Consider the following 17104-nt stretch of genomic DNA (forward strand, 5'->3'; position numbering starts at 1 on the left):
GGGGGCGGGGCCACACAGACAGACAGACGCAGAAGCCTCAGGCGCCCGGAAGTGGCTCGCTAAGGGGGGGGGTGGCCTGCCCGCAGCGGCGCCTGCGCGTTGCAGTCGTACGGCGCCTCCGCTTCCGTCCCTGGCTCCGCAAGCGGCTGTAGCAGGTACCGTAATGGGCAGACGAGAAGCGCAGGCGGTTTTGTCTTTCCTTCCTCTCCGTCATCCTCCGCCTCCTCTTCAGCATCTCCCGCGCAGCTCCCGCTTGAGGCACGGAGAGCCCTCGGGCGTCTGATTCCACAGGTGCCCCCCCCTCCTTTGGCCCTTGAGGAGAAAAGCGAGCGGGGATAAATCAGGGTTTCCCAAACGCTGGGTATCCAGCGGCTGATAGACTACAGTTCCCATCTCCCCCGGTCGCTGTTCTTGCTAGCGAGGAATTATGGGAGTTGTAGTCCCTCCAGAAAACAGGGTGGGAATCCCTGGGTGAAATCCTTCAAGCGCGCATGCGCAGACGGGAGGGTTAGGGTCTCTTCTTATCTGACAGGAGGCCCGTTTTGAAAGACTTGTTTTACGTCGTCCTCTTTTCCTGTAACAACGGAAGCTTCGGCGAGGCGAGAGAACGGTATTCGCGTGGCAGCCCCGGCCCTGCCTGGGAGCCAGAGCATAGCTGTCAACTTTTCCCTTTTCTTGCGAGGGATCCTATTAGGAATAAGGGAATTTCCCTTTAAAAAGGGGAAACGTTGACAGCTATGAGCCAGAGGGAGGAGGAGGAGGGTGCCTCTGTCCATGCGCAGAGTGCATAAGGGCAGTGATGCGAAATAGGCACGCTTGAGTGTTCCCTTCCGCGCAAAATGGGGAGTCAGGCCCGGGTGAAAGCAACCTCTCAAAACAAAAGCTCGTTCTCTTCTTTATCGAGCTCGATATATTGCTTATAAAATCATGACCTTTTAACAAGTTTGCAAACATATGGCATTAACAAAGACGTTCACTCCTAACATTCAAAGGGAAATTGTAACTATGTGGTAATAGTACCCTCCAGACAAAATCAGGCCATGTTTAATGTTACAGAACAACTGTGCCTAGATAGTAAAATATGCCTGTTTGTTGTTTTTTTTTAAAATGGCAAGAGGCCCAATTCCCCCCTAGATTATGAGGTACTAGGCTAGGGCTACAGCCCACTACTCAGCCCATTGTACATCTGGCACTACTCAGAGTTTAAAACTAGCCACTCCAGTGCTTTCTTCCCCAGCAGCTGTGTTCCTGCAGTGGTGATCTAAATCGCCTTCCTTCCCCCTTGAACTGAATGAGTCCATGTACTGCTCTCCCCATCCCCCCCCAATATTCATATTCTGATAGATAGGCTGAAGGCAAAGGTGCTGCCTAGCTGCCTCCCCGCTAACCTAGTAGTTGATCACTTGCTACCAGTGGCGTAGCGTGGGTTGGCAGCACCCGGGGCAAGGCAAGTAATTTGCGCCCCCTAACCCGTGGATTTGCGCCCCCTAACCCGTGGATTTGCGCCCCCTAACCCTAACCCCCAGATGTTGCGCCTGGTGCGGCCGGCCCCCCCTGCACCCCCCACGCTACGCCACTGCTTGCTACAGTAATGTCAGCACACAAACTGAACGCTCCATGTCGTTCAGCTGGTGGCAGGAAGCAGGCTGTTGTGTGTGCTCTTTTTTTTTCAAAAAAAGGAAAACTTCAGTGCATAAGAAAACTCTCTGATTAAATTGCTTAAAAGCCTTCGTTGTGCAACAAAGCTAAGGGTGGCTGCAACAAAACAAACTTCAAAAAAATAACAATATCTGCCAACTTTATCTGTTCCTCCTTTCTAGCACACACAGTTTTTGATGCGACTGGTACTCACAGTCTCACTATGTCATATTGTAATACTCAGATCTCAATCCACAGGCTGCAGCCACTTCAGCAAAAAATAATAATGTTACGTGTCAAGAATGGACTTCTGCGCCTCTGGCCCTCCTGTTACAGGAAAGAAGCAGGGCCACACCTCCGTGAGCAGTTTTGGCGCTCGCTCCATGAACAGGTGTTCCACCCAGAGTGGGCGGCCATGGCCAAAAAGCAGTTAAAGGGCAAGAATCCAGAGGAGCTGATATGGCACACCCCGGAAGGAATCGCCATCAAACCGTTGTACTCTACTCGGGACACAAAGGACTTTCCTGAAGAACTACCTGGCGTCAAACCCTTCACCCGTGGTCCTTACCCTACCATGTATACCTACAGGCCGTGGACCATCCGCCAGTATGCTGGTTTCAGTACTGTTGAAGAAAGCAATAAATTCTACAAGGACAACATCAGGGGTGAGAGACAGGGCTAAGGGAATGGGGTGGGGGAAAATATTGTCTAAGGCAGGCTTCCTCAACCCCGGCCCTCCAGATGTTTCGAGACTACAATTCCCATCATCCCTGACCACTGCTCCTGCTAGCTAGGGATCATGGGAGTTGTAGGCCAAAAACATCTGGAGGGCTGAGGTTGAGGAAGCCTGATCTAGGGCTGCAGTCCTAACCCCACTAACCTGGGAGTAAGCCCCATTGAATTCAGTAAGACTTACTTCCAAGTAGGCATGGTTAGGCTTGCACTGTGGTTTGGGGACCAAAGTATTTCATGTATAACTGTGAGAGCAATCCTAGGCATGCATACTTAGAAGGAACCCAGGACACTTCTTCTAAGTAGCTATGGATAGGATTCTGCTGTAAGATTTCATCACTGTGCACCCTTACTTGGGAGTGGGGAGCACTGAGTGTGATGTGCAGGATCAGGCATATAGTTTTAAGGGTAGGTCTGGAAGCAGAATATTTGATCACTTGCAGATTCTTATATTAGCTCTCAGAGGTCAGTTTTTTAGTTAAAAACTACTGCTAACATTTATTGTATGATTCTTGTTCAAATGCTGCCAGAACATGTGCAGCTTGTGATTCAGTCTGACTCTTAATTAAGATGTGTAATATTAGGGGGTTTTATTTTAACGCTTTTGTTATTAATCTTTTTTTTTTATGGGACTAGCTGGCCAGCAGGGTTTATCCGTTGCTTTTGATCTGGCAACTCACCGCGGATATGATTCAGACAACCCCCGAGTCCGTGGAGATGTTGGAATGGCTGGAGTTGCCATTGATACAGTAGAAGATACCAAGATACTTTTTGATGGGATTCCTTTGGAGAAGATGTCCGTTTCAATGACAATGAATGGGGCAGTAATTCCTGTCCTAGCTACGTTCATCGTAACTGGAGAGGAACAAGGAGTGCCACAATCCAAGCTCACTGGGACAATACAGAATGATATACTGAAAGAATTCATGGTTCGAAATACATATATTTTCCCTCCAGAACCATCAATGCGGATAATTGCTGACATATTTCAATATACATCAAAGGTATTATTTGCTTTAATATCCATTAATTATCATTACTATGTGTAGCATTCATAGATTGATGTCTCTTGTAGAACAAAGCTGTATACTTTTTTTATTGCAGCACATGCCCAAATTTAATTCTATTTCCATCAGTGGATACCATATGCAAGAAGCTGGAGCTGATGCGATTTTGGAATTAGCTTACACTATAGCTGATGGCTTAGAGTACTGCAGAACTGGACTCCAGGCTGGTCTCACTATTGATGAATTTGCACCAAGGTACATCTTTGTCAGAGTGAATCTAGTTTTTAATTTCAAGACTGGGCTCTGGTTCCAATGTATAAAATGGTTTGATGCTATAGCAAGGGATGTACAAACCTTTTGTTCTCCTTATGTCGGAACCTGCTCTGGAAGGTTCCCCCAGTCCCCTGGAAGAGATCTTGAAGGAGGGACTTCAGAAGAGGAGGGAAGTTCCATTGCACAAGTGGAAGCCTGTTGCTTGAAATGGAACAACAGTGTTAGATACAACCCACCATTTCCAACCCCAGGATGAATGTGGCCATCTGGTGGCTTCATGGGATTGATCTATCAGCCATGACTGTTGGTTGTGATCAGAACTTTCTGCGAATATACTCTTGAAAACTCAGCTATCCCTTTAGTATTTCAAAGACAGGCTGAAGGACACATCTTTCAATTTTGGGTTCAAGAACATTGTTATTTATATGTACTGTATAATCCACAGTGTAATTTGTTCCTAATTCTACTCTGTTAAGACCATTTGTGCTCTTATTCTAGGCTGTCTTTCTTCTGGGGAATTGGTATGAACTTCTACATGGAAATAGCCAAGCTAAGAGCCGGGAGGCGGCTTTGGGCTCATTTAATAGAGAAAATGTTTCAGCCCAAGGACACCAAATCACTTCTCCTTCGAGCTCATTGTCAGACTTCTGGGTGGTCACTCACTGAGCAGGTAGGAATCCAATTTTAATTATCTACCCCAAGCATAGTAAATATTGTGGTGCATGCTCACAGATAATAAAGCAGTAGCCTTTCTAACTCTGGGTGCCTTCGAACAGCTTCTGTTAAAAGGCCAAGAGAGGAAGGAAGGAAGAAGTAGCATTGACTACCTAATGTCATTACTGAATAAGATTTTGCTCAGCTTTCCTACATCCTTCTATTTAATTAAATTTATTTTAAATGTACATGCAATTTAAATGTATTTAGATGTGTGGTTAAGAGTGGTGTACATATAGGAGGAAGTCATATTTAGATGGTCAGCAATTCTGAACAGTACAATTTCCGCCTCCAATCTCCACCAATGAAGGGGGTTAAGATAAGGCAAAAGGGACCCTTTGCCATCAGGGAAGGCTTCATTGCTGTGGCAGTCCTCTCTGCCCCAGTGGGGCAGGAATCTACCTCTGGCAGTGGCCTGTGGACAAGCCTCAAAATAGGGCATTTGAGGATAGGGACAGGACATTGGTAGGTTCGGATCAGCTGGATTCAAGTTTCTGTGAATCCCCTGAGAGGCCCAATTTTGGGGCCTCAAAGCTACAGCAGCAAAAAAGTAAAGGTAGGGGAGCCCAGTTTTTTTAATTGCTAATCTAATGCACTCTGTATATTGATGTACTATATTCTTTACAAATGCTCTGGTTTTTCTTCTAGGATCCTTATAATAACATCATCCGCACTACAATTGAGGCAATGGCAGCTGTTTTTGGTGGTACTCAGTCCTTGCATACAAATTCATTTGATGAAGCTTTGGGATTGCCGACGGTGAAAAGTGCTCGAATTGCCCGGAATACCCAGATTATAATACAGGAAGAGTCTGGGATTCCTAAAGTCGCAGATCCATGGGGTGGCTCCTTTCTGATGGAATCTCTCACCAATGATATGTATGAAGCTGCATTAAAGGTCAGTCTTTTGCTTTGAGGAGGGAGGCAGAGAGAAAAAGGAAGCTGGTAATTTTAAGCAGCCTTGCAAATAAGTCTTGAAAACTTATTAGCCTGTATATTTGCAGAGCGATCTAAACCCTTGATCCGCTGTGTTTGGGGTTTGGATGGGACAGAAATGTTCCTCTGTCCTGCCCTGCTCAGCTTCTTTCCACCATTGGTGAGGAATGTCCCAGGGCACCTCCGAACAGTGGGCAGGGGGAAGTTACCATCACTGGCTGGCAGAGTTGATCCTTTGCCAACCCTGCTGTTCTCATGTGACCGCAGCAGATCCATTCTGGGCCTGCACCAGCCTGGGTGCTGGCATAGCGAAAGGATATTTTTCTCTCTCTCCCTCCCCCTTTCACAATGACTGGTCAGAGTTTTGGATTGACCTCTTGGGCAGTCCAGACTTAGGAAATACCAAAAATAAGAGAATAGGGACATGGGTGGCGCTGTGGGTTAAACCACAGAGCCTAGGACTTGCCAATCAGAAGGTCGGCGGTTCGAATCCCCGCTCGTGTTGTTTGGTCCCAGCTCCTGCCCAGCTTGCACGTCAAAGTGCAAGTAGATAAATAGGAACTGCTCCGGCGGGAAGGTAAACAACGTTTCCATATAAAGTGAGATGAGCGCCGCAACCCCAGAGTTGTCCACGACTGAACCTAATGGTCAGGAGTCCCTTTACCTTTACCTAAAATAAGAGAATTACATGCTTTCCAATTTACATACCTTCCTGATTAGCAGGAACAACATCTTGCTTTACTTCGGTGGGTAAACAAACAGCTTTTCACAAACCTGGTTTTAAGGAATGCCATTTGGAAGGGTGAGCTCCTGATTGTTCCTTTGCAAGTGGAACTCCCTTTCAGTGCTGTACAGTTCCTCAGGAATTTCCCCATGGCAACTACCCAGTGCATCGGGCAGGGGTTTGTTTGTTTGTTTTTGAACACTGCTTGTGAAAGCAAGGGGGGAACTCTGTGATCATCAGCTGAAGGGCAGTATACAAATTTAATAAATAATAATAATAAAATAATGCTTTCAATGGAAACTGCTTTGTGTTTCAGGGCACGCTCCCAGCACCAGTCAGCTGATTGGACTTGGGAGCCTACCTTCAAAGGAGGTAGCTGTAACTGCCCATCAGGTGGGCAGTTTGCAACAATCCCCTTTGGACTTTGACACCAGAGTGTGAGAGTCTTAGGGAGCCAGCACACTGGCTGGAGGCAGTTCCCCTCCCCTGGTCTTAAATGGTTGCATTTCATCTGTCCCAGTTTTCTATGTAGTTTCCTTGCAAATAGTGGGGTGAGAGAATGTTGCTTTAATGGTGATTTTAGCGCTAGACAGCCACATACTGAGAGTCATTAACAGTATCCAAATTTTGTTGTCTGGTTAGCTCATTAATGAGATTGAGGAAATGGGTGGGATGGCCAAAGCTGTAGCTGAAGGAATACCCAAACTTCGAATTGAAGAGTGTGCTGCTCGGAGACAAGCCAGGATTGATTCTGGTAAGGAAAATGGACACTATTTAAACACAACATACACTTACGTAACTGCGCAGCCGCAGTCTGCCAGACATATAGACAAGTATCAGTCTTGAACTTGAATACCTTTATTCATATATTAAAACTTAAGTTCCCGTAACTCTTAAAACTCTTAAAACTCTAGTCCAAAATTAGGAGAATGAAAATGTAGAATCCCAGTTGAACTCTGCAACTAATGCTGCAAGCCCAGGGGAAATTGTGTTTCTCATGCAGTCACCCATGCTGCATAATGAACCGCCTACTAAAGGGGGGGGCTTTCAAAAAGTAGTTTGCATTTTTGAACTGATTTCCATTGCCCTATACAAGTCCTCTGTTTCATAGGGGAATTGTGTATTTTCTGGCTGCTATAAGGGACACGGGTGGCGCTGTGGGTTAAACCACAGAGCCTAGCACTTGCCGATGGCCAAAGGTCAGTGGTTCGAATCCCCGCGACGGGTTGAGCTCCCGTTGCTCAGTCCCTGCTCCTGCCAACCTAGCAGTTCGAAAGCACGTCAGAGTGCAAGTGGATAAATAGGTACCGCTCCAGTGGGAAGGTAAGCGGCGTTTCCGTGCGCTGCTCTGGTTTGCCAGAAGCGGCTTAGTCATGCTGGCCAAATGACCCGGAAGCTGTACGCCAGCTCCCTCGGCCAGTAAAGCAAGATGAGCGCCGCAACCCCAGAGTCGGCCACGACTGGACCTAATGGTCAGGGGTCCCTTTACCTTTTATATAAGCATCTTGCCTGTGACTTCATATTGCACAGCTATTTCTGTTAATAGCATCCACTGTTTCTTACATTGTTCATGGGTCCCATTGACTTTGGCTTTTCTGTATTTGAGGTTTCCTCTCCTTTGCAATACAAATCGCGACACGTTCACCTGTGTGGAAGCATTGCAGTTTTTACGTGCATGCAAGCTGAAAGTCTTAGCTACCTAAATTAAAATTTGAATGCCGTCGGTGAAAAAGCTTTCAGGTTGTGTTTTTCTTTTTAGAAATCTGACTTCATGTCGCGGCTTGATAGAAACTTGTTTTAAGTTAGCAGTTTCTGAAATTTATTTTAAATCCTTAACGTTTGGGAAATACCCAGGTTCTGAAGTGATTGTCGGAGTGAATAAATACCAGTTGGAAAAAGAAGAGACTGTTGAAGTTTTGGCAATTGATAACACTTCAGTCCGTAACAAACAGATTGAAAAACTTAAAAAGGTAAGTGTTAGAGATTTAATAGGTGAAGTAATATTGACATTATAAATCAGCATATAGTGTTTTTTTATATTTGTGTCAAACCATATTACAGTTAAGAATACTTCTTAATATGCTTAGGATCACTTTGACCGATTGAAATAATATGCATTTTCCATATTGCATGATCACTCTCTCTCTCTCTCAGAGAAAATAGCATTTTAATACTGTTCTCTACTCCCTTCTTTGCTGAAGCCCCTCTCTTGTCCTGTCTGTATCTATGTCTTGTAGCTGGGGAAACCCAGCCAGATGAGTGGGGTATAAATAATATGTGGTTGTTGTTGTGTGTTGATAACTATTTAAAAAATTACATACTTTAATTGCTCACAAATGTAGTATAACACTTCAGAAGCTGAACAGTTGACAAAGTCAAAGGTAGTGGTTTATTTCAGTCATAGCTGGAGGTTATATAGCTAATAATTTATCCTGTTTGGGCTTTTTTACCAGAATAGGCAAATACATTATCAAACTACTATTGTTGATTTTGAACATTCCTGATTTTCATAAACAAAGCTTTGGTGCTTTTCGCTTCTGGACCCTTCATTTTATTTTAAATGTTACCGCCTTCCTAAATTGACTGCTAGAATTGTGTTAGAAAACTGTACTAAACCTGTTTAGTTTGCAGGCTGAACTTCATCCTCCCAACACACACACACATATTGGACAGATGATTAATTAGCATTGGTGGTCAGAGTGTAATTTTTAGAAATAAATAATGGCATGTGTGTGCAATGCTTGGGTTTGTTCTTTTTCAATGATAGTAGATGTCAGCAAAGTTCCCTGATTGGGAACCTCTTAGACGCAAACAAGTGAATCTGCATCTCTGTGAGGGTTTCCTATTTGGGGGCTTCAGAGCGTATCTGTTTGCATTATATCAAAGCCAATGAGTGATAGTTCCTTTAAGTTTCAGGAGTGACATTTATGGCAAGATAGATAAACTGCTGGCACCTTATTGAAGCTGGTACTCTAATAAATATTGATTACATGAGTCCTCTTCAAACTCTTTTTTACAAAACAGTCTCTATTACTTACTTACTCATTTACTTTGATTATTTATATCCCACCCTATAACCAAAGCTCTCTGTGTGGCTTGCAATATAAAAACAGCACAAATTGTATAAAAGGAACAGCTTAAGCAGAACCAGGGAGCCCTATAGAATTATGCTGCAAACAGTTCTTGGCTGTTGTAAAGTTTTGCTTTTTGTGTCTTTCCTTGAAGGTGAAAGCTTGCAGAGATGAAGTTGTAGCTCAGCGTTGTCTTGCTGCCCTGTCAGAATGCGCCGCCACAGGCCAAGGCAATTTGCTGGGCCTAGCAGTGGAAGCAGCACGTGCCAGGTATTGGGGAAAATCCTGTGCATTTAACCAAAGGGTGGTTCACAGCATCTCTCCCAGGCTCTGACTAACTCCCTGTGGCCCTGCTCTGGCAGTGCATAAGGAATGTGTGTGACTAGAGAGATGTTTTCGATGGTGGAAAGGCCCAGATTTAAAAAGCTGTGAACCTCACTATGGGAAGTCAGTCTCTCAGCCTGATTTCCTTCACTGAGGGGCAAAGGGGTGGGGATTATGAAGCTAGATCATCACTCTGAGTTCTTTGCAGGAAAACCAGGAGAAAAAGACAACAAATTTTTAAATAAATAAAACCCGAATAAATATCTAAGGGAGGAGGGAAGCCAGAAGCAGCCATAACAAATATTTTGCTCTATATTCTCAGTGGAACATTTCAAGACTGCTGTGGGGAGGATGACTGGGAAGTCAGGGTCCACAAGCCCCATTGTATGTGCTTAGCTTTGGGTCCAACTAAGGCATCTCCTAGGAGCGTTTAGCGTAGCTCTACTGAACATTAATACACTGTTCTAACTTCCGATAGGGGACACGGGTGGCGCTGTGGTGTAAACCACAGAGCGTAGGGCTTGCTGAATGGAAGGTCAGCGGTTTGAATCCCCGCGACTGAGTGAGCTCCTATTGCTCGGTCCCAGCTCCTGCCAACCTAGCAGTTTGAAAGAACGTCAAAGTGCAAGTAGATAAATAGGTACCGCTCCGGCGGGAAGATAAACAGCATTTCTGTGCGCTGCTCTGGTTCGCCAGAAGAGGCTTAGTCATGCTGGCCACATAACCCAGAAAAACTGCCTGCGGACAAACGCCGGCTCCCTTGGCCAGTAAAGCAAGATGAGCGCCGCAACCCCAGAGTCGTCTGCAACTGGACTTAACTGTCAGGGGTCCCTAACCTTTTTTAACTTCCAATATTGCGGCAAGTTGAGATTAAGTTTGCTGTGCTTAGATTATTGTAATATGAAACTATTGTGACAAGTGCCATTGAAATAGGTGCTGAGTTTTTATTTCTTTCTGTTGAGGTGTGTTTACCCAACCTTAATGTTTGGGCCGCATACATTTTTTCAGATGTACAGTTGGTGAAATAACGGATGCAATGAAAAAGGTGTTTGGTGAACACAAAGCCAGTGACCGCATGGTGAGTGGAGCTTACCGTCAGGAGTTTGGGGAGAGTGACGAAATTGCTCAAGCAATCAACAGGTAAGGTGTGCTGTTTCTATGGAATGGATTAAATCAGATGGTGTGCTACCAGGCTTACAAATTTTTGCATGCTACGAACGTATGTCCCATCTCACTTCCAAAGTTTTAGAGTATTTAAACTATACAGTAGTTTGTATTTCACAGAATTTCTTACACTTCTCAAATTTACTGCACTAATGCTAGTTCCTGTCAGCTGTGCTCCCTTCCCTCCAGAGTAGATTGAGGGGGGCACAGGAGGCAGAGGAGGGAAGCCTATCTCACAGGCAGAAATCCTAGCACTGATGGAAGGTATTCATTTGATACTGCCCTCTGTAATTTCTGCATTTCTTCTATCTTCTCCATTTTTAATTGGGGGATTACATTATTTTATCCCCTTTATAAGCCAACCATTTTTACTTAATAAATGTTCTTCCAAATTTTATAAAGTCAAACAATTACCTTAAAGCTATTACCTCTTTGCATGTGTCTAAAATGAGTTGATTTTGTTTTGTTAATGCTGGGTTTTCAACCTTACTATGTAAGTTATGTTTGTTATTCAGGTTTGTTGTATCTGTTCTGCAAATTCGCTGTATTTATTAATTGGTTATGGGAAGTATTGTAAACTAGATATTTAACAAAATAAACTCATCGCCTTTGATAATGTTGATGATGAGGAGAACCTGATAAAATACCAGGCTGCGTTCAAGGTGTTACCAGTAGTATATAAAGCCCTTAACACCTTGGGACCAGTTCACCTGCAAGGTTGCTTTAACCCATATTTTCCCACTCAGCCACTTCATTCTGCAGAACTGGCATGGTTACAGGTACCACATAATACTTGTTAATAATAATATCCTTCAGCGTAGCCACATCTACATTTGGAAACTCCTTTCCTACTGACAATCAGGCAAGCACCTCTGTTACTCTGTTTGGTAAAAACATGCTTGTTTTGAGAGACCTACCTAAGAGAATAGTGATGTGTGTTTTAATCTGTGTTTAGCATATCGCTGATTTTATTTTTTCAATATTTTGAAAAGGTTGTTTTTAGTTCTTTTTACTGCTAATTTTATTGCTTTTATGAAATAAATAAAGCAAGCTCAGCATAATTTTGCATCTATTATATTAGGAGCTACTAGAATTTTTTGGTGTTATTTTAATGTATTCCCTGTTTTTTCCTTTTGTTCCTGATTTGATTCAATCTCATCATTACCAAAAGGAAGGTAAATGAGAGAGATTATAAAATTTCCATATACACATAAAACTCCATACTACTAATAGAATTCAAATGAATATAGATAAATCTTTAAAAATAGAAGACTTTTTGTGGTAGTCACAGCTGTCAAGATACCCTTAAAAATGCAAATTTTAAATTCAGAGTTAACAAGTTTGTGGAACGTGAAGGTCGGAGACCACGTCTTCTTGTTGCAAAAATGGGCCAAGATGGCCATGACAGAGGAGCCAAAGTGATTGCTACAGGATTTGCTGACCTTGGGTTTGATGTGGATATAGGCCCACTCTTCCAGGTATTTAGTCTCTTCCATTCAAATTTTTGTTTGTTTGCTTGCTTGCTTGCTTGCTTGCTTGCTTGCTTGCTTGCTTGCTTCTCCTAGCAGTTAAAATGTCTGATGCTTGAATAAAGGATAGTTAAAGGTAAAGGGACGCGGGTGGCGCTGTGGGTAAAACCTCAGTGCCTAGGACTTGCTGATCGCAAGGTCGGCAGTTCGAATCCCCGCGGCGGAGTGAGCTCCCGTCGTTCGGTCCCAGCTCCTGCCCACCTAGCAGTTCGAAAGCACCCCTAAGTGCAAGTAGATAAATAGGTACCGCTTTATAGCGGGAAGGTAAACGGCGTTTCCGTGTGTGGCGCTGGTGCTGGCTCGCCAGATGCTGCTTAGTCATGCTGGCCATGTGACCCGGAAGTGTCTCCGGACAGCGCCGGCTCCCGGGCTCTTGAGCGAGATGAGCGCGCAACCCTAGAGTTGGACACGATTGGCCCGTATGGGCAGGGGTACCTTTACCTTAAAGGTAAAGGGACCCCTGACCGTTAGGTCCAGTCACGGACGACACGGGTTGCGGCGCGCATCTCGCTTTACTGGCCAAGGGAGCCAACGTTTGTCCGCAGACAGTTTTTCTGGGTCATGTGGCCAGCATGACTAAACCGCTTCTGGCGAAACCAGAGCAGTGCCCGAAAACGCCATTTACCTTCCCGACGGAGTGGTACCTATTTATCTACTTGCACTTTGACGTGCTTTCAAACTGCTAGGTGGGCAGGAGCTGGGACCGAGCAACGGGAGCTCACCCCGTTGCGGGGATTTGAAACGCCGACCTTCTAATCGGCAAGCTCTAGGCTCCCAGTAAGTCATCTGTAGGAATGGTTTTATTTATTTTTTGAATATATTTTTGTATACAGCTTTGAGGGCCTCAGGCTTTTAAGCAATTTATTAATTTGTAAAATGATTTTGTAAAAAATACATGCAGCTATTGTTTCAATTTCCTGTTCACACCAAAGGTAACAACCAGAATATGTTGTACTGGGATGATTTTACAGATTCCCGAGTTGGAAGATGCAGTGGGTTAGGTGGCTATGTTCCTCTCTGTACTCTACTTTCTGGGCACCCATACAGTGGTACCTCGGGTTAAGTACTTAATTCGTTCCGGAGGTCTGCTCTTAACTTGAAACTATTCTTAACCTGAAGCACCACTTTAGCTAATGGGGCCTCCCGCTGCCGCCGCGTCACCGCCAAGCGATTTCTGTTCTCATTCTGAAGCAAAGTTCTTAACCCGAGGTACTGTTTCTGGGTTAGCGGAGTCTGTAACCTGAAGCGTCTGTAACCCAAGGTACCACTGTATTGTCTAACCTAAATGCCAGCAGCAGCCTTCAGCGGTGCATGCTGGTGTCTAGTGTTTTTTTGTCACTCTTCTCTATGAAAAAAGAAGCGTGGGTCTGCATGCAGTGTTAGGTTTTATGCATTCTTCTTTCCCATATTGTTTGACACTTCCTTTGCTTTCTCTTCCTAGACACCCCGTGAAGTGGCCCAACAGGCCGTAGATGCGGATGTGCATTGCGTGGGGGTGAGCACCTTGGCTGCTGGCCACAAAACCCTTGTTCCTGAACTCCTCAAAGAGCTGCATGCCCTTGGCCGCCCAGACATTCTTGTCATGTGTGGAGGAGTCATCCCTCCCCAGGTACTGCGCACCACCATCACAAGATGGCTTCTTGTGAGATGATTAAATTGTTCCCAGTGAGGTGGGGTCTCCATCTACTTCCTCCTCCTCCTCCTCCTCCAGGCAAATGAACACCATTGAAAGGCTTTTAAAGTAACATCTAGCTATTGAAATGTGGAAATCCTTCAGCAAATTTTGGAAAGCGTTGTAGTTTACAGGTTTAGGGTTCACAGAACAACGCAGTTGAAAAGCAGCCTCCCAAAAGCTTTCTAAAACTGCCAATATAATCAAATAATTTAAAAATCACTTTTTAAAGTTAAAAATATTCATAAACATTTTAAGAAATGAAGAAAAAAGGGACTAGTTTCCTTTACTGACATAGAATATACCGTATTTTTTGCTCTATAAGACTCACTTTTTCCCTCCTAAAAAGTAAGGGGAAATGTGTGTGCATCTTATGGAGCGAATGCAGGCTGCGCAGCTATCCCAGAAGCCAGAACAGCAAGAGGGATTGCTGTTTTCACTGCGCAGTGATCCCTCTTGCTGTTCTGGCTTCTGAGATTCAGAATATTTTTTTTCTTGTTTTCCTGCTCCAAAAACTAGGTGCGTCTTGTGGTCTGGTATGTCTTATAGAGCGAAAAATATGGTATATAATTTTTTCTTCTTCCAGAATTTTGTTTTTTTCCAGGGGGTGGTGGGGCGTTATAAACAAGAATAATGTTACACAAATGAGTACAGTGGTACCTCGAGTTACAAACGCTTCAGGTTACAAACTCCGCTAACCTGGAGTTACCTAAAGTTGAGAACTTTGCCCCAGGATGAGAATGGAAATTGTGTGCTGGCGCAGCAGCAAGAAGCCCCATTAGCGAAAGCACGCCTCTAGTTAAGAACAGTTTCAGGTTAAGAACGGACCTCCGGAACGAATGAAGTTCGTAACTAGAGGTACACTGTATACTGTACCAAGTTTTCTTATGTCATTTGTATATCACAAAAATAGCATAATAAATGTGGGAAAATATCCAGAACATATGTTTCATTATTAGTGGTCAATGTAGAAGTTCTTGTTTCATGAATTGGTTTAAACAGTTAGGAAGAAGGGAAGAAAGCGCTGGAGGGGGAAATGGAGAGTGGAGTGGGGTAGAATTTGCTTTTCTGCTTCGAATCTCTTGACCTTGGTATACGGTAATTGTTAAACCTGGCAAAAGATTCGTATAGAGCCACAAGTCTCTGGTTGTCTTGGAGCAGAGGTGAAAATGTTCGCCACTTTTGATGATTTCATTCTTTATGTTAGATAGGATAACACCTAGAGCAGAGATTGCTTGAACCTGTAGTCACTAGGACTTTGCACACATGGCAGAGTTTGCACAGGTGACAGCATCACTGCTTTTCCCCATAGCTAGCATACAGTCGTACCTCGGCTCCCGAATGGCTTGGGAGTCGAATGTTCTGGCTCCCAAATGATCAAAAACAAGAAGTGAGTATTCCAGTTTTTGAACGTTCTTTTGGAAGCCAAAAATCTGACGGTGCTTCCACTTGGCTGTAGGAGCTTCCTGCAGCCAATCAGAAGCTGTGCATTGGAAGTTGAACGTTTTGGAAGTTGAACAGACTTCTGGAATGGATTCTGTTTGACTTCTGATGTACGACTGTACTAAGTTATTTTCCCTTCTCCATGTGCGCTACCTCCTCACTTGCCATCGCTAAACCCTGCTCTTTTAGCATGTGTTCTGCAGAATTTTACTTTACAAAGTTTGCATGCATGTTTTATGTCTGTTTTTCTCCTGCACAGGATTATGACTTCTTGTATGACTCTGGTGTTTCCAATATATTTGGCCCTGGGACCCGAATCCCAAAGGCAGCTGTCCAAGTTCTTGAAGATATTGAGAAATGCTTGGATAATAGGCAGCAATCTGTGTAAACTTCTGTCTCATAACAAACTTTGTATCTCATGGTGAATTTTATAGTTTGTGTTGATGCATTGTGATCTGTTGATAAAAAGAAGGAATTTTTGCGAAATCATCTGCAATGTCTGGTGTTGCCTTATGCTTTCTAAGAAAGTAGGAAATTATCTGCAATATTATTACATATGTAAAATCTATCAAAGAATCTAAATGAAATGAGTAAATTTTAAAATTTTGCATATAAGACTCCATTATATCTGAAATACACTTCAGATCTTTGGAAATGCAAATTACAATTTAAAATAAATGTTACTGATACAGAAAGGTGGTGAAATTTTGTCCTGCTGTTTCATACTGTTTGTTCACATGCCTCTTGCCCTTTCGGTCCAGTCTCGTTGCCCTAGCTTTGTTTGCTTGTCAGATTGACAAATATCCAATTCCTACCCCTGGTAGTCTACCTTTTTCTTTTCCTGCTCAATAGCCTCTGTAGAGTCTGAAGTTGGTGGCCTTACGGGAGATATGGGCAGTTTCCAGTTCTGTGACCTCACGAATCCTTTACTGAGATGACATGCACAAGATGGGTAGAGCCACACTTTTATGAAAAGTCCATTTTTTTGTAAGGTTCTTGCTCAACAGCCTTAATAGAAGTATTGAAGGGGGAGGTGTTAACAGCCTGTTAAGCAAAGGTCTTTTCTTATTCTTCAAGACGCCTGTGCCTCTTGAGACTCCATCATTGACACCTGAGCTCAGCATCCCATACAGTCCAACAAAAGCACAAAATCAAATGCCAAGTTCACTAACATTACAATCTCTTTTAATTGCAAAAATACCTCCTCTACCAGCTATTAATATAGCAAATTCTAATTTAGTCCATGTCTTCAAAATTCCTTGAGATTCCTCATTTCTTGCTGGCAGGTCTTTTTTTTAAAGAACAGAGACCTCAGAATTATCCTGCAAGCAGTTTATTATAAACTTCCTAGGGATTACTGCCCTTGCAGTGTTTCCCTGGGAGACTTCATGATCTGGACATTGGAGCAACTTTTTCAAATAAGACTTCTGCAGCTGATGGATTTGGAACTTCTCCACTGTCTGTCCTTCTGAATAAAGAAATGTGTGCGTTATCCCATCCTGACCAAATCACTGACACATGGCTATTGGTGGTATGCTTGGTGCTAAAGTAAACTTTCTGGCTACAGCAGCACTGGAGGCGCTTGATTTCACGCCGGAAAGTTTCGCTGAAAGTATAGTAAATGGAAAGGGTTGTAGGCTGTTGAGGATTTAGCAAAAAGACATGGCAACATTCACTGGATTCACTGGAGTGAAATATTGACCAGAAGCTGACTGCGGCATATGGTGTCCATGCGCTGAAGAATCCCACACTGATCAGTACAGCCATCTGTAAAAACAACCACTTATAATTAGTTACTGGCTGGCTTTTTATATTTTCTCCTTCTCTATCTGTTATTTCAAATCGGTGAGAGAGAAATGAAGGATTAGTGCTTCAACA

General features: G+C 43.7%; 1 protein-coding gene across 1 annotated transcript; it reads left to right on the top strand.

The window, feature by feature from the left end:
• The first annotated feature begins 1905 nt into the window (after positions 1-1905).
• MMUT (methylmalonyl-CoA mutase) lies at positions 1906-15715 on the top strand. Its single transcript, XM_053380432.1, has 12 exons — positions 1906-2303; positions 3007-3374; positions 3475-3632; positions 4149-4320; positions 5013-5261; positions 6666-6777; positions 7878-7993; positions 9249-9364; positions 10427-10558; positions 11913-12060; positions 13553-13720; positions 15486-15715. The coding sequence occupies exons 1-12, from the start codon at positions 1925-1927 to the stop codon at positions 15612-15614; spliced, it is 2247 nt and encodes a 748-aa protein (XP_053236407.1). The 5' UTR covers positions 1906-1924; the 3' UTR covers positions 15615-15715.
• Positions 15716-17104: the final 1389 nt, after the last annotated feature.

This window comes from Podarcis raffonei, chromosome 3 (genome assembly GCF_027172205.1).
Source record: "Podarcis raffonei isolate rPodRaf1 chromosome 3, rPodRaf1.pri, whole genome shotgun sequence".
In the NCBI taxonomy this organism is placed as follows: Eukaryota; Metazoa; Chordata; class Lepidosauria; order Squamata; family Lacertidae; genus Podarcis; species Podarcis raffonei.